Source organism: Topomyia yanbarensis, chromosome 3 (genome assembly GCF_030247195.1).
Source record: "Topomyia yanbarensis strain Yona2022 chromosome 3, ASM3024719v1, whole genome shotgun sequence".
Taxonomy (NCBI): domain Eukaryota; kingdom Metazoa; phylum Arthropoda; class Insecta; order Diptera; family Culicidae; genus Topomyia; species Topomyia yanbarensis.
In genome coordinates, this window is record NC_080672.1 from 350,437,195 (window position 1) to 350,462,331 (window position 25,137).

The following is a 25,137-nucleotide window of genomic DNA, read 5'->3' on the forward strand; positions in this document are numbered from 1 at the left end:
TTAAGGGGTTTTTTCGAAGCACGATGTGGAAAGTATCGGATTTGCAACACGAAAGATCATTTTTTTCGACGCGTCTCAAATTAATTCACTTCAGTTTTGGCTGCAACAAAACATACAATTACGCAATTCACAGAAAAAGAATAAAAAACCTAAAAAAAACTTGTACGAAATTTTTGCCCTGCGGGAAAAAGTTACCTTATTTTTCTAAATTATGCACTATACACAGAACTTGTTAGTGCAGCGAATGGCTTAAGAAACAGACGCTAGCAAAACGCATAATCCGCGTACAAATCAAACAGTGCATATTTAATAATTTACAATTGACTACCCACTGGAAGAAAACTGTTAAAAATACATTAAAACTGGTGGTGCTCAAGAGCACCACTTCAGATTTCATGCATAGTAGCCATAGATTATAATTCGAGTGCAAAGAGAAAGATTTTGATTAAAAAATGTTTTTCTATTCTTAATTGCAAAAAATTGTCGTGGGCGGAGTAGGGTTAAGAATGATAATATGGTCACTGGTCAGGAACTGTAATTTTTGGAAACTCTTATTGGGCCCTATTCTCACAGTCACGTCACTTGGTGACTAGAAGGAAATTTTCTTCTAGTCACTAGGTGACGTGACTGTGAGAATAGGGCCCCCCTACAATAAAACAATGTATGAAATAATCCAAACAACCACAATCTCAAGATCACTGAGCTAATTTGCTGCTCGTTGAGTCTTGAACCCATCCCAACTGGCTTGTGTGATCAACGTCTCACCTAAGCGTTGTAACACTTGCGTTTAAGAAAAAAGTAGCAGATAATAATTTATTTTCAATTTATTCTATCATAAATAAAACAGGACTTACAAGTATTTGCTTTTCTGTACGTTATTTGTAGCTTTGTTTTTTTCCTTGCAGTTTCGGGATTACCTTTTAGTAGCACAGTAACTGGGCACATTTACGCCTCTTCTTTCTTTTTCATGTTTGTTTATAAACGTTTCATCTGCTTGTCAAATTGCTGACATGTTTTTGTTGTAATTGAAAATTTGGAAGCTTCTACAAATTGTGTACGATTTACTTTTCGCATTACCCTTCGACCACCATTAAATTTCGACTATATATAAGAATGTTTGCTTTTTGCTTTGTTCTGCTATACTTTTCCCTTCGGTACTACAAGTGTTTGCTTGCTTCTTTTTCTGCTGGTTACGAATAATCCTTACTATTTATGTTTCTAATCTGCTGTTTGCACAAGATAATCAGTGAGTCGTTTTCACGTGATGTGAAAATTAAATTTACCGAGTTAACAAATCAACGAAAACAACAACTGCCAGCCACTTTTGTGAACTAGGCAGGATTTTTATTGGTTACCGGGGATGCCTGCTCTACCACAAAGAGCATTATTCGTTTTCCCGACTACTAATATGGATCTGGTTTTCATTTTTGTTTATAATTAATACAGCCCCACAACCTAGTCTGCACAGCCTACTACGAATACAAAATGTTCCATCATTCACTCAGTTTACTATAACGAATAGAAACTCAACAATTTGCCTACTTTCAAAAATAAAAAAATAAGTCAACATGACTAGTAGTGAAAAGTCACAACTCTGTCGGCTCTGCTCTGGTATTAATTGTGTCATCTGTCATGCTCCGGCTTTAATCCAACACGCAATGACTGGGTTCGAGAACTACTTTTACTGGGAAGTGGGTGATCGTATATTTCGATTAGAAAACTTTTCTATTAGCTTAAGCTAACTTTTGCTGTTGTATGGTTTGCACCATTGCGTCACTACAAGCAGGGTACTTTCCGTGATTTTTTTGTTTGATGGAAATGTTTAAATACCTTCCAGCGTTCGTCTACGTGATTTTTAGTTAATAGTTGAAAACACCAAAGAGTTTCATTTCTGATCTGCTTCTACGAGCTAAATAGTTTTTGTTTCGATAAATATGTAATAATTCGAGTTCATTACTTGGTGTAAATGACATTTTCTCTGAGAACAGGTTTTTTTGACATCCATTTGTTATGTTTTTTCACGTGTGAGAATACAATATTTTTACTGCTTTTCGCTATCAAGTTTTGTTACAGTGTCGCACGGCAAGAAGCATTATCTTCGAAAACAGGCGATTTGATATACATATTAGTGGAAAGTTTCAGTGCCGCCTTTTTGTGATAAGGCCCATATTCACTAGTGCACAATTGTTGTCCCACATAAGCAGCTAGGTAAATGTGGGTCTTAGCGCAAGACGCTACTGAATGCCTATAATGTTTTCGGGTTCAGTTTATTCTGGATCGGTGTCGAGCAATGTTTACCAGGGTAGTAAGTTAATTTTTTTTTCCTGTTGCTGGGTCTTACATGTAGGCCATGTGGAAACGTATGTGCGAATGAAGGACTGCAAGTACCTAGTGCATAAATGAACAAAATGTTCGGACGAACGAGATTTTACAGCTTTATTTAGTACTGAAAGTTTTTGCTTATGTCAAATTGAATTGATTTTAGATATAATATTTATTTCATAATTTCCAATAATTTTGATCGTTATTAAATAGACAAACCAATAAACCTTGAAACACTTTCGGATCCATGTAGTGCTCCTGGTGATTTTTATGTTTTGAAGGTATCATTCGACTCTTGGTTAGGAGCTTCCTTAGAAAATCGAGTATAATAATGCAAGCAAAATGAGTTGCTAATCAATTTCGTTACGGTTCATAGTATTTTATCTCGAAGAATTACGTTTAATCGAATCCGCTAGACTATTATTAATTACAGAGATGTTATTTTTCATTGGTACTTCGATCAATTAAATTGTATAAAGTCGCTGCAACTTTGGTTTCTTTGCATCACTCGATGGAGCATTGAAAGTGTACTTTTCGTTTCCAACTGAATCAGGTTCTCTGATTTGCGAGAATCAGAAAAAAGATATTTTGAAAAGAAATAGACGAACCTTGAAAAATTATCGTTTGTAGCAATAAAGATTCACGTAAACTCTACATAAATAACACTAATTGAAGGAAAAGCATTGCACAGTACGAAAAAAGTATCAAAAATGCGACTTTATTCAACAGCGTGCGTTTATCGAATATGTGCACTCCTTATGTAAAAATGTCTGGGGAATCGATTACATGTATTTGAAATGACCGTAAAGTTGCCCAAATTCCCCTTTTTGTGAGTTTTTATTTCTATTACTGGCTATATAACTTGGAAAGAAACTGAACACGAGCTACCATATTTAGTGTTCGTTATGCAAAAAAATCCAAAAATTCTATAGAAGATGGTATGATTGTCGCCATAAAACGATTTAATCCGTTCTACCCCAATTCCCTCCAAATGTTGGGTTTTTAGTTTAACTTTACTCAACATCTCGGAAGCAGACTTAATGCCGCTGATCAAAATAATGTTTCTTATGCAAAAAAGTTCAAGGAATCGAGTGAAGATAGATAGAATGACCGCACGGAAAGTGGGAACCCGTGTTACCCTGATTTTTTCCAAGCTCAAGAGGAAAATTAAACATGTATTATATTTCGGCAAGATTCTGAATACAGTCCTGGGAATCGATTATAGATGGTCAGTATCTCCGCATGGAATATGTGAACCCGTTTTACCTCGTATTTTTTTCTATAGATCAAGATTGAAGTTTAACCAGGTTTTAGGATAGAAGTCGAATACGGCTCATCCAAAGTAGTTAGTTTTAAGTTAAAAAAATGCTGGGAGTCAATTGAAGATAATTAGAAGGACCGCACAAAACTTTTGTATCCGTTTTACTCCAATTCTTCTTATATCTGAAGTGATAACAAACCTGTTTCTGAGAAGAACAGCCAGGTTTATCTTTACACTTAGGTTATTCGAGCTACTTAGGGTAAAACGGGTACACTTGTTTCGTGCGGACATTCTAGTTACCTTCATTTGATTGCCTGGACTATTCAACATTAAAATTACTTTTAATCAGCTTATTTTAGCCTCTTTCTGATCTGTGGGGTAAGTGTAATTTCACACTTTTATGAAGGAAAGAATTGGGGTAAAACGGGTAAACACGTTTCGGGCAATCATTCCAAGTATGCTCAGTCGATTCTCTGAACTGTTTTATACAAGAAAAACTATTTTGGTGAGCCACTTTCAGCCTCTTTTTGAAATGATGAGCAAGGTATAACATACATTCATTATGCGAAGAATTGGGGTAGAATGGGTCTACACGTCTCGAGCGGTCATTACAACTATCTTCAATCGATTTCCTGCTATTTTTACATACGAATTGTTACTTTTCATCACCCGCATTCAGCCTGTTTCTGAAATGTAGAGCCAGGTTTAACTTTACACTTAACTTATGTGAGGAATTGGGGTAAAACGGGCACACACGTTAAGGCCGGTCAATCTAACTAAAGAGTGTCCCACGTCAAATTGTATCGCGGATAAAATGCTGTAGAAAATAACTCATTGTGCAATTTATCTTGGAAATTTGGGTAGAAGTAGTTTAGAGAGTTTTTACTGTATTTTTACCGCAGTCGGTTTTTTCTAAAGTTGGAAAAAATAACGTCGCCCGAAAAGCAACGTTGTAAATGAATTTTGCGCAAGCATTTGGAAAGCTGTTCTATTAGTGATCAGGATCACAAACGTGTAGTAAATGCGTTTGAGCGGAATTCTAATGCTTCGGTCAGGGATGCGGCCAAAAGGTTGAATCTGTCCAAGTCTTACGGTCAGAGAGCCAAGGACCGGGTGGGACTGCATCCGTACAAACAACAGGGTCACTTTATTATCAAAGGACATGAATCCTCCCCTTCCCACCTCCAACGCACCGGAATTAAGGCCCATCGAAAAATACTGGGCAATTATGAAGCAGGCTCCACGGAAGCATCCCAAGGAGGTCCCCATACAGAAGAAGCTGCAGCCGGATGTTGCACAGAACCTAATAAGTGGTGTTAACCGTTAGATGCGAGCGTGCGGTTATGGTACTGAAGTTGAATGAAATAAATATGTCACAATCTTATTAATGGGTTATATTTTAATATCTGTAAGTTTGAAAAGGATCGGCCCGCTAGGTAATTTTCCACGGCATTTTTTTGTGGGGCAATTGGATGTGAAACACCCTTTATATTCAAATGATAACCTGGACTTTTATACATAAGAATTACCACTTTTGATCAGCCGCATATAGCCTTCTGGCGAAATGTAAAGCCAGGATTAACTTCAATCTTTAGTTTAGTTGGTCGGTGTTAAGTCAGACCGGACCAAGTCGCAAAACATCAAAAAATGAGTTAATGATAGCACTGAATAAAGAATTTCCTTGTTTACATTCTACTTTTACCAGATTTGAAATATGAAACAATAAACAAGAATTATGGTAAAAATTATTTTCCTATTATAATGTAAAGGATGCTGCGATTCAAACTTTAAACGCTGTTCTGACCTAACACCGACCAGTTGTGCAAAGAAATGGGGTATAAAGGACTTTTTTACATAAGAAATACCAATTTTGGTCAGCCGTATTCAACTTTCTTCATCGTTATATATTCAGTCTTGAAAATGACTTCAAACGAAAAAGGGAATTGGGGAAAAACGGGCATGATAACGTACTGTGTAACCCGTCAGGGTAACAATTTAGCACTGGTGGAAATATACCTATTTGTGCGTACTCTCTCCGTAGAGTGTATTGTTTACGTAGTGTTGCTCACCACCACTTCCATATGATCGTTCGATTTTTACGTTAAATTTTGTTTATAGTTTTGTTTGTTAACGTTTTTGTTAGATCAGATAGGTGTAGTAATTTTTTTAAATATTTGTATATACGTAACATAGGGTTTAGTTAGGCCACCGCTTTCCTCTTGTTGCAGTAAGTGTGCTGGATATGCTACACATAGCGATGACAGTTATGCGGCGGTACGGTTTCTTTGGTGTTGGTGTTTGTTTTTTCGTGTCGTGAGGAAGGCGGCCATCGAGTTTTTTTTAGAAAGTGACGAACCACGGTTGTTGTCAGACGCCCGAATTATTAAATCCTTTTCGGGACAGTTTTCCGCCACAATTGCAGTGAAGTAAAGTTCACGCGTGTGATGGTCAGTTAAATTCGTTGAAGAGTGCCGGCCCGTGGTTCGGGCACACGTAAAAGCGGTGTCGATTCGCCATTGGTAAGCTAAACGTCAAGGAGTGTTTTCGCTACCCCGGCTAAACATTAAGGAATCGAATCACCGGATATATGATAAGTCAAACGAGTCAAGCTCTCCTCTACAGCTAATCGTCAAGGAGAACGAAGCAGGGCGGACAAAAGTTCCCCCTGGGAAATTCACTGCGGTGACTTCCGGGATCGTTTACGGCGAGTAGAAGATCCCGTGATTCGTCGCAAACGTCGCTAGGGATGTTACAACAAAGGAGCAAAGCTCACCTCCATAGCTAAAAGCCAAGGACCGCTGCCGGAGCAGCCAACGACATTTCGGGAGAACTCAACCGTTGCAGTCCCGGCCGGTCGGAAGAAACCACCTGCCTTTCCCCCCACAACAGTGAGTCACAGCAGCAGCAGCAGTGAAGTGGAGAGTTGGATGACAATAAAGTCGGTAAATTGTAATTGATTTTATTTGTTTACCTCTTTTGTTGACTTACGAAAATCCGAAAGTCTTAGTAGAAGCACCTAGGCCGCCCTGAAGAGAAGGGTCCGCCAGGCAAACAAGAACCCGAGTTGTGAACAAAACCCCTACTTACAACCGTACGGTCATTGTAAATACTAGCAATCAATTTTTCATACCTTTCATGATAAAAAACGCTTTTCCTGGTGAACGTCATTCAGCCTTTTCAAAAAAAATCGCGTTTTTGGTACATTTTTCCCCCTTGTGCATCGATTGTGCAAAGATCGTCTCCCTTCTTGTGCTCGTGTGCATTTTCGACATAACTTTGCGCATTTTTTTACTCGGTTTAAATTAACATATTAACTTTGTATTTATTTACAGTGCAAATCTGTTTTTTCATAGGAAAATTTTTACTCGAATCTTTCGTCACTTATTCGCTTCAAACAAAAATTGCTACCGCTGAACAAATTTTGGTTAGGAATTTCACTTACTTCCTGCGAAATTTCAGTGAAATATTTACACGCTCAAGCAGAATAACACCTTCCGCACCCTATTTATTACTCAATAAATCTCCCAACGACCGTCATTTGTGTTGTTTATGATTTTACCTATAGTTCTTATTAATTTACAAGATTACAAATAATTTTTCATGTGTATAAAATGATTGAAGCTTGTTCGTTCATCGGTGACCACAGAAGCTGACTTTTACTGTGTTTATTTCTATCTCTCTCTCTTCAAATATGTTCTACAATTACAAACTGTGAAATGCGTACGTAGGTAATGAACGAGTTAGTCTTCGCTGATGCATTTACTCGTCGCGTTTATTCTAGTTGGGATTTAATTCTCACTCATTTGAATACTAGAATTAATGATTCCGTCAAATTACGTGCAAGTTCATTCACATCTTATTACTGCTGTTTTCGCGTTGTCTTAGCTCTGTTTAAGCCCTGAAATTGTTGTTCTAGTTGTTGAATATTGTTTTCGTTTGTTTTTTTTCTGCGTGTTGATTTTTGCGAATGTGACATTGCTGTGGATTTCCAAATCCGTGAAATTGTAGTAAAACAGCAACTGTTGTTTGATTCGAGATTCTACTAGTTTTGTTTGTCACCAACATTGAACGTTGGCGATAGGAAACTTCAAACTGGCCAATGCCAAAATAAAAATTAAATATTATTTTAAACCCATAGTTTTTAGCAAGAAAATAATACAAGTATATTTTTATTCAACTATCCGATAATTTGCAACAAACATAAAAGAATAATTCTCGAATCAATGATGAGCAATGGTTACGCTTGTCAATGGTGAATCGTACTTTCCTACCACAACAAGATTCTAGTTATGCAAGATTACGTTTCTCGTTTTTTGTTTTTTTTTCAAGAGAATGATTGTTCTGAGATTCACTACGGCGTTCAAAATTCGCCCTGATAAGACCTTCACGTCTGTAGCTTACGTTGTAGCTGAGTTGATTATTACTTTTATAATAGTTAGAGTATATGTTAAAATTACAACAATTTAATTGAAGTTCTTGCTCTCTTAGTTCAAAAGATGTCTGCTTTATAGTAGTACATAGTGTAATGCTATCGTTTACCTTTTGTTTTTTTTTTATTTTCTTATAACTTTGCTCTTCTCGGAAGATGATGTGTCTAACACGTTAGTGAGCGGCGGTGGTGGAATTCTGTTTGTCTCTCTGGCTAGGCAGGGGAATGACATCAAAGCGTCGGATCCTACTACAGCGGACCCTCTTAATCGTCCACATCGAGCCCGATCAGTTCGGCCTGCAGTCGGCCCTTGGTTTTGCAGCAGATTGTTAGGAAGAGTAACCGCACCAGCAGCCGGAACTGCTGCGACATGCTGGACATGATCACGATCTTCCAGAACGAGTTGAGGATCCCCAGCCAAACGGCACCGAACTGGATCAACGCGTTGTCGTACCGTTCCTCCATCACCAGCTCGTAGATCCGCAGCCCGATGTACGGTCCCCACGAGACCCAGAAGGAGAACACCAATGCGAATGACATGCAGTGGCTCGGGTTGGCCAGATTTTCGGCCAGTGCCGTGGCGTACTCCTTATCATGGATCGGTGCTCCCGATCGCACTTTACGCATCATAGTGAAGATGTAGCCATAGTTGTAGACGATCGAGATTACACTCGGCCCCAGGACCAGGATTGCCAGCGTTGCACTATAGGCAGCCATGTTGCCCCACTCGAGCATACAGATGTGGGTTTCTGGATTGTAGAAGGCCTTGTTAAAGCCGAGCAATGGTGGACAGCACAGCATCGCTGCCGAGATCCACGTGAAGGCCATCCAGCATTGGCATCTGTCAGTGTCATTAGTATTTTTTTTGGTTTGACAATTTTACAATGTTTTGGTGGGTGGCACGTGGGGCAGCACGGTACATTGGTGGGCGAAACGGTGATGGGTAGGAAAAAACACGAGAGAATTCGAGAGAAAAGAAAAGAAAAAAAGTTAGAATGCTGTAGAGTAATTCATCAGTTTTCGAAAGCATGTTTGTATGTAGAGTTTTAATCAGAAGAAGACTGAAAGCTGTGTTGGATGACTTTTGCAATTGACGTTGTTTAATATCCGTGGAAGGAAACAAAATCTCGAAACCAGTACTAGATGGATATATATATATATATATATATATATATATATATATATATATATATATATATATATATATATATATATATATATATATATATATATATATATATATATATATATATATATATATATATATATATATATATATATATATATATATATATATATATATATATATATATATATATATATATATATATCGATTATATTTAACCCAAAAGTTTTCAATTCTTGAATATGTATAGTCCACATCTAATTCATATGATTTTTTTAAGTATTTTTTTTCTTTTGAGAGTGAGTCAATTTTTCCTTTTTTATGTTGTAACGACATTTAGCAAGGTACTGGAAGGTGTGATGTATTTTTTCTATATTAAGCTATGGCTCTTACTCAAGGAAGAGCAAAGAGTTGAAAGAAGGAAGTTTAGAAAAGTGTGGAATAGGGTAATATAAGCAAGCTTAGAGTTTCCCAACGACCTAACCCTTTCTCTTCTAACCGCAGGAGTCTGATGTTTTGGCATTTTTAAATGCGTATCACCAGAGTCAGCGGCATTTCCGGCAAGCGTAAATGCTGTCGGTTTCGCAAATCTTCACTCACTGGAGCAAGGAGCCCTTGAAACAGTCATCATCGTGCTTCAGTAGATCCACACATGGAACATTTTAATCGGTGACTACACCATCGATCTCAACTTTGTGGGCGGGCATGTAGACGCGATAGTCTTTTATAAAAAAAAAACTTGTCGCCAGTAATGTTGTTTGCGTACCTGGACTAACTTTTAAGATATCTGTAATCTATTACGGCTGAAAATTTCTGCGCTCTTTCAAAATGTTTAGAATACGTTGCGGATTTTCTTGGATCCGAAAAAAGATCAGATGCTCCGACTGAATTCAATGTGTATAATTTTAAACCGAAAGTAGGAGATTTCGATGAGGAATTTTGCTCGACACCCATTTTACCATAAGTTTAATCATGCACGGAACCGAAGCTCGATGCAAAATTAAAAGTTACCTAATACGAAGAGACTCGAATTACAGGAGATATCACAAATTTAATGACGAGTCCGGGGATGGAAAAGCAAAAATGTCGTGAACTATTTTTACTCGATGGATGGCTGGATGCTACCGATTTTCTTAGAAAATGAATGGCAAAAAACGTATATTCATTGCTGTTTGACGTGAGCCATGTTTTTTCCTTTATTCAAGGTTTTTTAGGAATGTGTCCAATAGAAAATAGACAGACACAGAATGACCGGAACGGTAACAGTTCACCTTTTCATTGGACAACACTGAGAAAATATATGTCCTCAAGCAGGAACCTGCGACCTCCCAGTCACACATTGTGATGATGTCATCACAGATTTCCCAGCAGTATCGTGATAGACGCCACAGCCCTAATACCTACAAATGGACCCATCTACCCCCAATGCCTCTTATAAGCTTGTCACCACTGTCCCTTCTCAATCAAGTCGGGGCTATAATACTCTGTTTGGCAAAATGTATCTCTATGAATATGTGCACAAGCGTCTCTTTTCTTTTCACTTTTTCATTGATTAACTGTTCATGCAACTGAAAAAAACAAATGTATTCACAAGGATCACCACGAAATTACTAGTATTCAGAAGCATATATAAAATTGACTTCTACAGTGTAGGTGGATAGATGCCAAATTGTTTCAAAAACTAGTTACAGTATATTTTTAGTTCATATTAAGACATAATAACAGTAATAGTGGCATAAAACAATTTTGGTCAGGATTTGACTCCACTTACTCCTCTATACAAGGAACAGGTAGCAAAACTAAGTTACTCTGATCTGGAAATATATTAAAAAACGAGCAGCTTCATTATTGAGGGGGGCTGTGGTATGAAAGCCAACGCTCACCAAAGATATAATTCAGTTTTTCCACGAACTATGAAATCTCATTTTCCAACCAAATTTTTAATAATGTACTAATGAGCTTAGGTAAACAATCTTTAGATTAAGTATTTTTCAATCGATTATTGGCTAAACTAATAAAAATTTCAATAAATCACAATATTACTATCGTGACAATTTGCAATTTTGACTATTTTTGAATTCAACCTTATCCAGTTTGAAACTAATACAATGATCTTAGTGCTAGTCCTGCGGCATTTTATTTTATACAGACGTTTCAATATGGAACTAGAACTGAAACAATTTCATCCTCAGTATAGCGTTTTTTTTATAATTTCAAACAGTTTTATTTTAAAATTTAAGTTGGTTTACACTGAGGTTCTAGTTGTTGCTTATTTTAAAACGCGTTTAAAGCTGTGTTACTACTTTTGGGTTGATCACCAAGAATCGTTATAGCTTAGTTTTTTTGTAACTTTTTGAAAATATATTCCTAATTCAATGTGCGCGCCGACCAAAATCTCCAATCCCGCCTTTCTGTAGGCACAAATCCAGTTCAGTTCAGCCTTGTTTTCGAAATACCTACAGAAGCATGCTGTTATATGCCTTAGTAATAAAAAACATGACATGCAAACGTACCTACAAACTGCTGAACGAGTTTTGGCATGAGAATTCCCCCCGTATTGTTAACTCAACGCACACACAAACTTAATACTGAATTAGTTTGTCCCAACGCAAACTCACAAGCAGCGCACACACGTCGCACCCAGCAGTGTTGAATCCAATCCAAAGTCACCCTACCCACCCTTTTGTGCAAATCATTGTGCTTCGTCGACTAAAATCAGCTAAATGAGCAGGGCTGAGAAAAAATTGTAAACACCGCACTTTGTCACTCAAAACTCATTACATCTGAATAAAACATGGCTTCAAAAAATTGAGAGTATATTGTTTCTCCAGAACGAAAAATGCAACGCAAGCTGGAACCGGACTCAAAATCTTTCTGGAGCTATGTGGATTCGACAATGTCTTTAAATGGCAAAGGCGGAAATGATTCACAAGGTATTTGCAATTGATGCTACTGTCCGCCGCTTTTGGATACATCAATGTCGATGTCGCCAAATCAGTTAATCTTGAATTCAATGGAATAGGAGTATGCTTTCAGTCATATCTTGCAGGCCATAAATTTAGCGTTAATATAGGCAACGACCACTCTGAAATGTTTGCAGCTACGTCTGTCATCCCACAGGGAAGTAAACTACGACCACACATATTCCTGCCTTACTTCAACGATGTAAATTACAGACTCAGAGGGCCACGCTTTTGTACGCCGATGACCTTAAGATATACATTATTCAACCTTAGCAAGACTTTAACGGACGCACACATCCCACAAAAGCAATTCCGCACTACTTGAACGGTTGCGTCCGAATTGAAGGTATGCTACGCAAATTTATACGAGACGCTCTGCGAAAGCTCCCCTGGCGGGATCGAGAGCTGCGAGAACCGCTGCCAACTAATTCAACTCGACAACCTCTGGCACCGTCGAGACACAACAAGTAGTCCATGTTTCCGCCGATCTGTTGGCAGTGCGCATCGATTCTCCAGCCTTCATCGAACGAGTAAACCTTAAAGCTAGATCTAAGGCGTTGCGCAGCAACATTCTTCTGAGTGTACCTATTTGGAGATTCTACCACACAGCAATTGCGGCCATCACGGGCTTACAATAAATTTTCAATCATGTAGCAAATATAAGCAGACCTCTTGGAACAATGGGGAGCTTGGTCACTATTATTCCGAAGGTTTCGACGAAAGCTTGGCTTTGGGTGATTTCCTAAATCATGTGAAATCGTTGGACGCACATTTTCGACAGATTAGACTACTGGAGAGCGGTCGCTGTACTTTTCGTGGTGGTTATCGCGACATCTAGCATGTTGTCTGGACGTGCACCGAATATTATGGCGACAGGTCTCAGTCGTTAAATTCCTGTCGAGCTTGAGGAAGATCACCACCGTTCCAGGTTGGGCCCTTTATTTTTATGTCTTATGTTCAAAAGTCCCCTGTACTGCCTTTATAATGCCAACCCGCTTCAGAACGATGCTACGTGATCGTTTGAACTCATCACTTTGCTTGAATTAACCGAAATTGAAGTAAGAGCAACCTGAAGGATTTCTTGTGGGCCCGAGGAAAACCACACGACGATCCGATTCATGATTTCTTGACAGGCTGACGAGGCTGACATTCATATCGTTGATCTTGTTTTCCAAAAAATTGCAAACGTGGTACACTTCTTTTCTCGGTCATCGTTGCCCGCCCTCTCTTCCCTGTTCCTAATACTGTTGTCACCCGACGTTGGAACCAAGTCCTCTTGTAAACGTCCTTCGCAACCAATTTGCAAACCGACAGTCGGTTGTCACGGTAAAGATAGACACGTCTACCTTTATCAGGACACATGTTAGTGAACTCGGGTGATTCGTAGTTATTCTGCCTAAGCTCGACCCTCATTAACAGAAGACAATGATTAAGCCCGTACGATATTAAGCCTGTTCTAATGACCCTGCCACTTCTAGTTTTCCGATCTGTTTACTTCACATCCTTGCTCTCACTTGAGTACTATGGCTCTAAGTTTCATAACTTTCCCTACCCAGTAATCTCTAGCTAATTGAATGTTGTTAAAATGTTAAATTGAGTTCTTGTTATTAACAAAAACAGCTGTGTTGTATTTATAGTACATATTTATAAAAAATTAAAACGACCTCCCCTCTCCGACCCGTAGTTTTAATTAAAAGTCAATTGATCCTCCATGTAACATATGCGGGATTCCATGAGAAATCGGAGGACCGCAAAATAGGACCATTATCGATTCAAACGAAACATTTGCAGTTGTGTTCGGTTTATGAATCTCTATGCAATATTTTGATACAAGAGCAATTTTTCAAAAGGGCGTAGACGTTTCTACGCGCATTAATTTTAATTTTTTTGCTCGATTACTGTATTTTAAACAGCAAAAGTATCTGAGAACGAGTTATAGGGAATAAATATTTCTGAACGAAAAAAAAATACACTGATAAAAATGTGTCATTTTGCACAAAAACAATAAAATATGTTAATAATTTAAATTGCAAAGAAATCCATTTTTAATTTTTTTGTATATATTGTCCGCAAAAACCAAAAGATAAGAGAAGCATAGTTAATTTGATTGCATGATAGAGAACTTATCGGTAAAAAAGTTTTCCTAACAATAACTTTATAAATGATTTTAAATTTCATACTAATTGACACATAAAACTGTAATTTTATTACAGTATATAATTCTAAGTATCATTTTAAATCAAAATGCATTTAACAAAAATCTTCCAAGTTGCAACATATATTGGTTGTTTTCATGTAGTTTTCAAATGGTTTACAATGTCGCCTTGTTGTCAAAAGGAAAGTTACAGGAAATTTTATGGGCCTTTTCAAAAACCTATTGTTGTTGATGGAGAAATGCGAATAATTTGTAATAAAACAAAATAATTGCACAGTTAAAATAAAATTATAAATATCTCGACAACTACTACATTTAACCAAATTTTTCTTACAAGCATTTTCATTTAAAATGGCATTTAGAATCATATTCAAAAAACAAAATTGTATTTTTGACTGCAAATAGTACGAATTATAAAAATATGTCAAAAGTCGTTATTAGGAAATTTTTTTATTGAAAGCTGCTCCATGATCCAAATACACTGAAAAAGTCTTTAAAGTGATAATACTAGATTGTTGACATTTTATGATGAGGTAACACGAATAACTTTTAAAAAGAGCATAATTACACGAATTAGTTGTTTCTATTGGAGCAAAATCCCAAATATCTCGACAACTATCGCATTTTGGAAGGTTTTTGTTAAATGCATTTTGATAAAAAATGATACTTAGAAATATATTCTGTAATAAAATTACAGTTTTATACCCTAATTATTAAGAAATTTAAAAACATGGATAATGTTATTGTTAGAAAATCCTTTTTACCGATAAGGTATTCAAAATGTTTCTTTTATCTGTAGGTTTTTGTTGACAAAATATATGACATTTAAAAAAATGGGTTTTTTGTAATTTTAATTTTTAACACAATTTTTGTTTTTGTGAAAAATTACAACATTTTTTTCTTTGCATATTTTTTCATACAGAAGTATTCATTTTCTGCAACTCATTCTGAGATAATTGTGCTGTTTAAAATACAGCGATTGAAAACAAATATTTTTTAAATTATTCCACGTAGAAATGTCTACGGTCTTTTAAAAAAATTACTCTTGAGTTAAAATATTCTTATTGACTTATTGACTTGAGTTAAAATATTCTTATTGACTATGGAATATGTGTAGTCTTCCATGCCAATGAAACGAGTAAATTTTCATTGGAATCTAAGATGGTCGGTCACGATTTTAAAGATTTTCGGACGGATCTTCGTAGATTCCTCATATGGGGCTCCTATACTTTTGGTGTAACATTAATTGCAGTAGGAGGTTAAGGTTGTTAAGATACCAACCGTCGCCGACTAATTTGTGGTTGTAACTATAGTTGAGCTAATGTACGTATAGTTGCATGTCCCATAAGATAGCAAGGGGATTTGCAGCAATAGGAACCGGAATCAGCAATTGCGTCACTACTGATACATATATTTATATAGTGGTAAAAATAGTTTTAAACACATAAACTGTTTTGTGGTTACCGGAAGCCCCCATCTTGGTGTGAAAAATGGCGTCAAAAAGCAATTGCTATTTTCTACTGACCACCCCCTTTCAAACGATACCCATATTAATGATGGTTTTCACTGTTTTGTGTTAACCGTAATATAATCTTGGTTTTGAAAAATGGTGTCAATCACTAATTTCCATCTTCTGCTGACCACCAGCTTTACAATGACATTACCGTTGATGATTGGTTTCAATATATTGTGGTAACCGGAAGCCACCAACTTGAATTTGAAAATAACGCCAAAAATCGATTGTTATTTTTACTGACCACCCTCCTTGAAATGATACCCATCTTGACAATGGTTTTGACGGTTTTGTGGTAGCCGGAAACCGCCATCTTTGTTATCAAAATGCCGTCAATTATCAATGATCATCATCCTTTCAAATGATACCCATATTGATGAAGTTTTTCGCTGTTTTGTGTTAAACGTAAATGGTTTTCAAAATGGTGTCAATCACCAATTTCCGTCTTCTGCTGACTACTTGCTTTACAATAACACCATTGTTGATGCTGCTTTTCAGTGTTTTGTAGTAACCGAAACGGCCATCTTGGTTTTCAAAATAGCGTCAAATGTCCTTATTTGTTTCCGTTCGGAACCGGTGCCGGAATAGTCATACCGAGGTTAAGGGAGCTGTTGGAGCGTATGATTTGAAGAACTTCGCATTTCGTGTATGTCGGCGTATGTTAAAAATTACCAGCGCGGAGGCGCATATATCCGACCGGAAGTCGCCATTTTGATTTGCGTGATGGCATCAATGGTCCATTTCTGTGTTCTATTGACCACCCCCTTTCAAATGATACCCATAATGGTGAAGGTTTTCACTGTTTTGTGTTAAGCGTAATTGGTTTTCAAAATGGTGTCAATCACTAATTTCCGTCTTCTGCTGACTATTCGCTTTACAATGATTCCATTGTTGATGATGCTTTTCACTATTTTATGGTAACTGGAAACCGCCATCTTGGTTTTCAAAATGGCGTCAAAAATCAATTGTTGTTTTTACTGAAGAAATGGAGCAAAATTGAAATAAAATTTAAAAAAAAATCACTCATAGATCTTTTCATCGATTTTTTTACCAAAAGTTTTCCCTAAGTATACGAGTATTGGTACATTGACGCTATTGAGCTGTGTTTTTAATTTTAAGATAGTCTAAAAATTGTTCTTCAATCTTTGTAGCATTCATATTATTTAAAATTTCACCCTCTAGTTTTATTTAAGAAATTTCATATGTAAAACGCAAAAACTCAAACTAACGTATCATGCCGCATCAAATGAACAGATAGAATAAAATAACTATTTGTTGGTCTGAGCTATCATCTAGAGTATTTGAGCGATTTCTTCATACAAACCGTCATACTAGTGTTCAAGATTCGTTATATTCGCTTTCACATAATTTGTCCATCTTGTTAAAAACCGTTATTAGTTAATCCATTCATTCAGAATTTCGCGGCGATTTAGAGATTAAATTCCTCTACGGATTTTCCATCATAAGCAAAAATGCCCAACTGACAAACGTCATCCGTTTATCACAGCTGTCAGTCTCCTTGCTATAAGCGTTTGAAGTTGAGGGATGTACAGGGTGCGACAAATGGGAAGTACCAAATTTACGTTTGCGTTGTGTGTAGTGGATCTAATTTACTGTAAAAGACCTACATAGTTCATATCTAATTCTATCTACGGGATACACATTGTAAGTGTGGTGTTTGGGAGTGTAGAGCTAGTTTCGTGCATTGAAGAGTGCAAAAGGAGTTGTGTAAAAGGTCTAAGATTACGTTAGCTAAATACAAATATAATAGTAAATTCTTATACTTGTGTACTATAATTTCTTCACTTGATATGCATCAAATGTGTTCTCTTCTACAAGTAAATACATCCGAGGACTAATACTATACGATCATTAGCACAATATTTCAAGATAAAAATATTTATCTTTGTAAGATTTTTCATAATAAACAAAACGAATATTTTACGGAATAAGGTTTTCTAAATTATGATAAGAATTGTATAATTGAATGGGAATGTACAGCAATCGGCAAGAAATGAGAATTAAATAGAAACTAGAACCAAATAGAATTGAACTAAATATCAAACCTTCCATTCCTAGAATTTCATATCGAGAACAGTAATTAGCACACATCAAGAACAAACACATCGATTAATGTTGGATAGTGTGGGCGTGTGTAGGAAGAGAAAAAAAGTAAGTGATTTTCTCTCTCCACTGTCTCCGACGATTGTGTTCCTTTTCGCTCCAACCATACAGAAGGAAATCAGCGCTCCCTCAGTCAGAGTGCAATGGAGAGAAAATACCATCAGAGAAAATTGCACAACACAACGGCTAGGGTTGAGAGTCGGAAATATGTTTCTAGTGTCAAATCTTCATGCAAAATATGAGACTTGTTTAGGGATATTTAATTAGTTTTTTTTATAATTTCTTGGTAGACTAGTGGTAGTTTCAACAGAAAATCAGCTAATTTTGCAGCTGTAATTGAATCGACCAGTAGTCAACTGTTTTAATTTTAGGTTTCTTCTAAACTAGTTTCGAATGATCATTCATCATTGATCACACCGTCAATCGCAGTCCATGTTTTGCATGCAAGTTTCATGAAAAGAACACGGTTACACACATATATCTACAGTTTTGTACAGTTTATTACTGATAGCAAAAATATACACACATACACACATGTATGTGGAGGGGTGCAATCACACCGGAAAATCAATGAATTTCTTTGTTTTGTCTTTGGAAACACACAGGGAAACTGAGGATGCAGTTCATCCTCGAGATAGATTATTTCAAAGATCACTAAACCGATGGCTAGTAGTTAGTCAGAGCATCTTAGGTTAGAACGGGGTTTAGGTGGACACATCTCCGCTAGGACCTAGGAAGTCAGATGCTCACGCGACTATGAAACCAAGTCCCATGTGCTCAATTACCTTGTTTTAGTCTGTATCGTTTCATAGCGCAGCGGTTTCCTGACTGCCAGATACCGATCGACCGATATCCACATAAAGGTGTACACCGAAATGGACCAGAGCGTAACCTCCAGATAACCGAGCATCATACACACCACGTTCCCGTACACCCAGTCGCCATAGTAGGCCGGGTAAACGTACAGAGGCACTATGATCAGACCACATAGCAGATCGGCAACGGCCAGCGATAATAGGTAGTAATTTATGACCTCATGCGGACCTGTGAGATGGAAAATTTTGAAGCAAAATACGGAGATGAGATAATCTGTTGTCACACACTCGTACAAGACACCTGTCAAAAAATATTAAAATTACAGAACAACCATGTGCTATACCTATTTTGTTAGAAATCAAATCATATTATCAAGTTACCAACCAACACCGACCTCACCCAGCAACGATCGAACTCACCCTTAAAGTTAAGATATGTGGCTACTACGATGAGGTTGGCTACGATGATGGCGACCGCTAGGATGAGAATGATAGTGGCCTGCGTGAGTGCCTCCAGGGTTGAGCCGGATTGCAGGTGACTCAGCCCGTGCATCGTAACTCCTGAAACAGAGACGGGCGAGATAAGCATCGTAGACGGCCGGGAGCATCACTAACTACTGGGGCTGGCCGGGGTCCACCTTACAGTTTACCTCGCATCCGGTCATGACGTTTTGGCACCGGAGGAGACAGAATTACCCGGCGACGGTTCGCTGCTGTTGCTGATTTCGTTGGAGTTTGAGTTCGGATGTGCGACGTTGGCAGTTAAGCACATCTATTGGCACGCATAAGCCAGGGCGGAGAACTGAAACGACAGACGCAAAACAACAATCTTCTGTGAAAAGTTTGAAAATCAATCATCAGTGAACACCATTCGGTTCAATTTTCATCTTCGTAATGGTCCCATCATTCATCACCGGCAAGGATGCCGACGACAGGCGATTGAAGTTGCATGGGGTCCCGGCTGCCGTCGCCTTTCATCTCAATTAATATCCCAAATAGCGCAAATTTAATTTTCACATTCCTCATCTCTCATCGTTTGGCCAAGCCTAAAAACGTGAAACAAGAGAGAACCCCTTGGGGACATACCAGCTGGGCAGCTGCCATAATGAGATTGGATAGATAAACTCTCTATAAATAGAACTATATGCGTGCTGCTAGCTATTGTAGCTTTAGTTTCCATTCGCCATTGTCACAAACCCGGACTGGGATCATATTGTGCCGAAATGAGACACGGAATTGTGTAAATAATTGCTGGCAACCTTTGGGAATGGTTGTCGTTACTAGACCGAACGATGGGCTAGCAGCTGTGCAGCCAACAAATCCCTGGACGATTAACGAGCACGTTTCCGAAATTTCATCCAGGAGTTGAAAGGTTGAAAGGTCATTTAACGTTAGGAACTGATGTTGGCAGAAGGTGTGACTCTTTTTCTAACGTGATAAGCGTAAACAACATAAATAGGGAATGTATCGATTTTCCTTTCTGATTCTCGGGTAAGGTAAGGACATTTTTAAAAATAGTTATCCACATATTTTTATTAAAATCATATAAAAATGAAGTTTGATTTAAAAATGTTTTATATACTAAATTGCTACCTAAGGAGAATTATTGGTTAAAAGCCACTGTATGGTTGAAGAACACAAAACCTAACTATAAGTCAAGAATTTTACGTTACAACTTCGTCTCTTCAGAATAATGGCACTTGACGCTAGTCCAAAATTGGAAACATTGCCTGGGAATACACTAAACGACTGATGAATTATGATTCTGTGAGTGAAGAAGTTCTGCTTGCTAATGGGGCATACTACGTCAGCCTGATGCCTTGATCACAGAGAACAGACGTCCATCTTCCGCATTCAACTTGTGTAAAATCTCTAACGGTTTCGAAGGTAGTTTGGATATCTAAACCAGGTGCGCTACTGTCGTCATGTTTTTTGTGGCTGAGTTCGACAGAATTGACAGCGGTTATTCCTCTACCCAGTCAAACTAGTCCGGAACCGATTCGGACTTCCAGCATGAATTCCAGCTCAAATGCATCAACCGATAGAGTCGGAATCGGTTGTTTTCTTTGAGCTAGATTCCATACTGAATCCATCCAGGATTTCGAACCGGTTCCGGAATCGATTTGACGGATAGTTGGGATAGGTTGGTGTGGCGGCGCTAGTGTTTTTCGTATATTAATTCAAATGTTTACACACGTTTTTTAAATATTTTTGTTCGATCATGAATGTCTGTTCTCTGTGCCTTGATCAAGTGCCGTGGTTTTAAGGAGACTTAAACGATTAATGCTTTATTGTACGAGATTAAACTTGAACATTGCGGCAATCAGATGAAATTATTACTATTCCTTTATAAATTATTGAATTTTCTTAATTTCTTTTTGCCGAATCCCAGTTTTTTTTCGCATTTTTACCAACACGCAGAAAAAATTAGCATATTTAAACCAAAAATATGTGTTATTGAATCCAATCATTTATTGTTTATCACTTTAACAAACAAACTTATTGGTTTGAAAATATTTTTTTATTAGAACAACAACAAATTTTTGCTTTCAATAAATACATTTTTAGTATCAATAATTTTCTTTTAATTTCAATAAAATAATTATTGAAAAACGGAACGATAATTTTGTTTTATTGAAACAATAAATAAATTTTATTGAATTCAATAAATAATTTTATTGTCTCCCGACCAATAATTTAATTTATTGAATTTAATGCATAATTTTATTGAACCTACAAATCTTTTCTCTGCGTGAAGTTCTATGTAACCGAGTAAAAACTAAGCTTTTGCCGAGATCTCATAAATTCAGTACAAGTGACGTTTGTTTTACTGCAACCAGAGGTGGGTAAGAAAACCAACCGGTGCGTACATTCACTGGTACGGTTCTCAAAATCTGAACACATACAAACAAGCGATGCACATCGTATTCGGTGTTGGTTTCATTCACACGGTAAACGAAATAAAAAACCTCAACCGAGTCTCAGTTTCTAAAACCAAACCGAGTCACTCAGCACCGTCTACATGTGTGAACATGTTTCTACTTATGTTGATGTATTCATAACAGCGGTTTCGGTTCGGCTTTAGAAAACCGAACCTGGTTTTTTCTATACATGGTGCTGCAGTTGAAAGAAGAAGCAGTAAATTCGTGTGCAGTGCTGCCGAATAGACAACTGAATTGAGTTTAATTAGTTTTTGAGAGTCGATGGGGGAATATCGAAATGGCTGGTTCTGAGCGGTTGTTAACAGTTGGTCCATACAATAACCATGCTAGTTGGTAAATCATGAATAGGCCATCATTTTTAATATAATTCCGCCATTTTGAATTTCTTATTCACGACGCAATTCAAGTTTCGTTTCCTTGGAAGCATATGCCCAAGGTGCTTAGAGTTCTAAGGTGATTCGTCTTTGGCAGTAACTAGGTGAGGAGTGAGGTAAGCGTGCAGCAGACTGCGGGGAAGAAAAATGACAGCGAACGACTTTGTTTACCCACTGAAATCCAAGCAAACATATGGAGAGAAATAGTAAACAATGTTGTTAGCTGTCGTTTTTAAAACCAACATGGCTGATCGGCGTTTTTGAGGATCGTATCACCTGAGAATAAAAACTCCTTGCATATGCCTATTTAAATATGCATGCTTTAAAATGCTAAATGGTCGTGAAAATAACACCATATTGGGATGCAAATTGGCGACGAATAACAATTTTTAATCTCTAGACATCTTTTTGATATCAAAAATACCCTTGTTTCATGATTTTTTAACATCAAAAGGTTATTGAATGCCAGTAGTATAGCTCGCCATATTGGATTTCAAATGACAGCAGGTATCAATTTGCGATCTTTTGACATATTTTTTATATTACAAATGTCCATGTCGCGTAATTCTAGATGACAGAATATCTTGAATATACCGTCATCATAAATTTTGATCTGCTATCTTAGATATAAAAATAGCGGAGATTATTAAATTTCTTTTTACTTTAGATTTTTGGGCAGTAGACCTCTCCACATTTTGAAAAAGTTTTGAAATATACATGGGTCAGCTCAAATTTTTGTTCTAGGTGTGAATTTAAGAACTTTCGCCAAAAATGACCTCATTTGGACGTGATTTAGAGGTGTCTCCAATCAAAAATCGTGTTTTTGCTATGTTTCCATAGTAACATCACTTACACTCTGATTTAATAGACCCTACATGCCCACATATCATCAAAGGTTGTTCCTTACACATATCTTAACATGTTTTAACAGGTGAACATAGCTTTAATCGCAGTAGAAAATTTGTTAATTGGATTTTCATATAGAAAAGTATATCAAAACCAAGGAAAATTAGTAGTATTTTTTCTTGGTTTTGGTATTCTTCTCTTCATAAAAAACCAGTTAACAAATTTTCTATTGCGATTAGAGCTATGTTCACCTGTTAAAACATGTTAAGATATGTGTAAGGAACAACCTTTGATGATATGTGGGCATGTAGGGCCTACTAAATCAGAGTGTAAGTGATGTTACTATGGAAACATAGCAAAAACACGATTTTTGATTGGAGACACCTCTAAATCATGTCCAAATGAGGCCATTTTTGGCGAAAGTTCTTAAATTCACACCCAAAACAAAAATTTGAGCTGACCCATGTATATTTCAAAACTTTTTCAAAATGTGGAGAGGTCTATTGGGCAGTTTCACATACTAAACATACCCATATTGCAAACCATAACGAACGTAATTTATTTGAACAGAAAGATGTCTAAAGACAGTTTTTCAATTACCGAAAAAATGCCTTATATTATACCCAAAAGAAATTTGTTTAGAATTCTTAATAAAAAATACTAGCAGCACTAGCATAGCCGATAAACATCAACCCGAATACACAACCGCAACACAACCGAAGTTTGGTTTCGTTATTTTCGTGTTTCCCTCCCATACTCGTGCACCGGTAAACGAAAATCAAAACCAAACCGCGGTGCTGTGTAAACGAAACTCGGTTTAGTTTTCACGTGTGGATATTTGGTTTACCGTACCGGTACTCAACCGGTATTTTCCCACCTCTGACTGCAACTCAGTAAATTATTGTCACTTTGCTGAGATATCAGTTAAAAACATTTACTAGTTATTCGACTCTGCGGAAATTACCGACCTAAATTGAGTGTATATATATTTTTATCAAATTCCGGACAATTTTGACACGTGAAAGTATTTTATGTTATCTGTAGTGTCAAAAATGGTAGACCTGAAACCACATGAGCATAATTCTTGAAATACCAGCAGTTCTCGATCGATTATCTCTATTTGAATCGACCTATTCACATCGCTCACATCCACTCTGACGACGGTAGTTGAATATTGTGGACCTTGAAGGATTTGTGCGTTCCCTTTAACACAGAGATCTCGACAAACATATGATTAGGGCTTAAAATCCAACTGTCAAAATTCACTTTGAGTGAAAATTCCGGACGAACGGTTACTCGCCAATTACAGATGTTGGCAGTAAACAAAAGAGAAAAGTTTTCTCTTTCATTAAATGCTGTGAACCAAGGAGTTTTTATTCTCAGGTGATACGATCCTCAAAAACGCCGATCAGCCATGTTGGTTCTGGAAACGACAGATAACAACATTGTTTACTAGTTCTCTCCATATGTTTGCTTGGATTTCAGTGGGTAAACAAAGTTGTTCGCTGTCATTATTCTTCCCCGCAGTCTGCTGCACGCTCACCTAGTTACTGCCAAAGACGAATCACCTTAGAACTCTAAGCACCTTGCTGTGAACTGTGGCCAGTGACAGTTTATCCGGAATTTCCCTTTAAAGAGAATTTTGACAGTTAACTTTTACACCGTAGTCATGTTTGTCGAGATCTAATAGTCCATCAAAATGCATGTATCTGGCCGCTGCAAAACTCACATCGTTGGTAGCCAAACGAAAAAGCCAATTTTTGTAGACAGGCTAAATATTTTACTGCTTGTTTGTTTCGCCAACTCATCACAGTACATGAAGATATTCCTTTCTCGGATCAGGCATTTTGCGTAGCTTTATCGTTAATATTTACAAGAATATATTCTTTACGTGCAACATCAATATGGTAATTTATGCCAATCGTCCATTATGCCGAATATTTTTATGCCTAACGTCCGTATGCCTAACGTATTTATACCTAATGGGGTGCACCCGTTGCAGTGCGTGGCTTTTGATCTGTACTTTGGCGATTATTTGCTTTTTATAGGTCTCAAGATTCCGGATCATTCCTTGGTCGGATCTCATATCGACATTGATTTATTCTTCATAAATGGAGTTACCTTATTCAGGTCCAGTTTCAGGCTGAAAGAGTCTGGTTTTTTACTACCTCCTGGCAGTTCATTCAAAGAATGGTGTACTCCAAACTTGTTTGTGAAGGATTTACGCCAATTTTTGCCTGCATGAAAAAACAACCCAAAGAATATAA

At 37.2% G+C, this 25,137-nt stretch overlaps 1 protein-coding gene across 3 annotated transcripts in view; it reads right to left on the reverse strand.

Moving 5' to 3' along the window:
• Positions 1–806: 806 nt before the first annotated feature.
• The window catches only part of LOC131691886 (G-protein coupled receptor 52), a 175,010-nt gene continuing 150,679 nt past the window's right edge, over positions 807–25,137 (reverse strand). For 2 of the 3 annotated variants that reach the window (XM_058978575.1, XM_058978574.1), the window contains exons 2-4: positions 19,129–19,510; positions 18,679–18,937; positions 807–8,853 (exon numbers count right to left, since the gene is read on the reverse strand). In XM_058978575.1, the coding sequence (XP_058834558.1) occupies positions 8,277–8,853; positions 18,679–18,937; positions 19,129–19,297 (1,005 nt within the window). In that variant the 5' untranslated portion in view covers positions 19,298–19,510 and the 3' untranslated portion in view covers positions 807–8,276. The remainder of the gene's footprint in view (positions 8,854–18,678; positions 18,938–19,128; positions 19,511–25,137) is intronic. The other variant, XM_058978576.1, reaches the window with a different exon arrangement.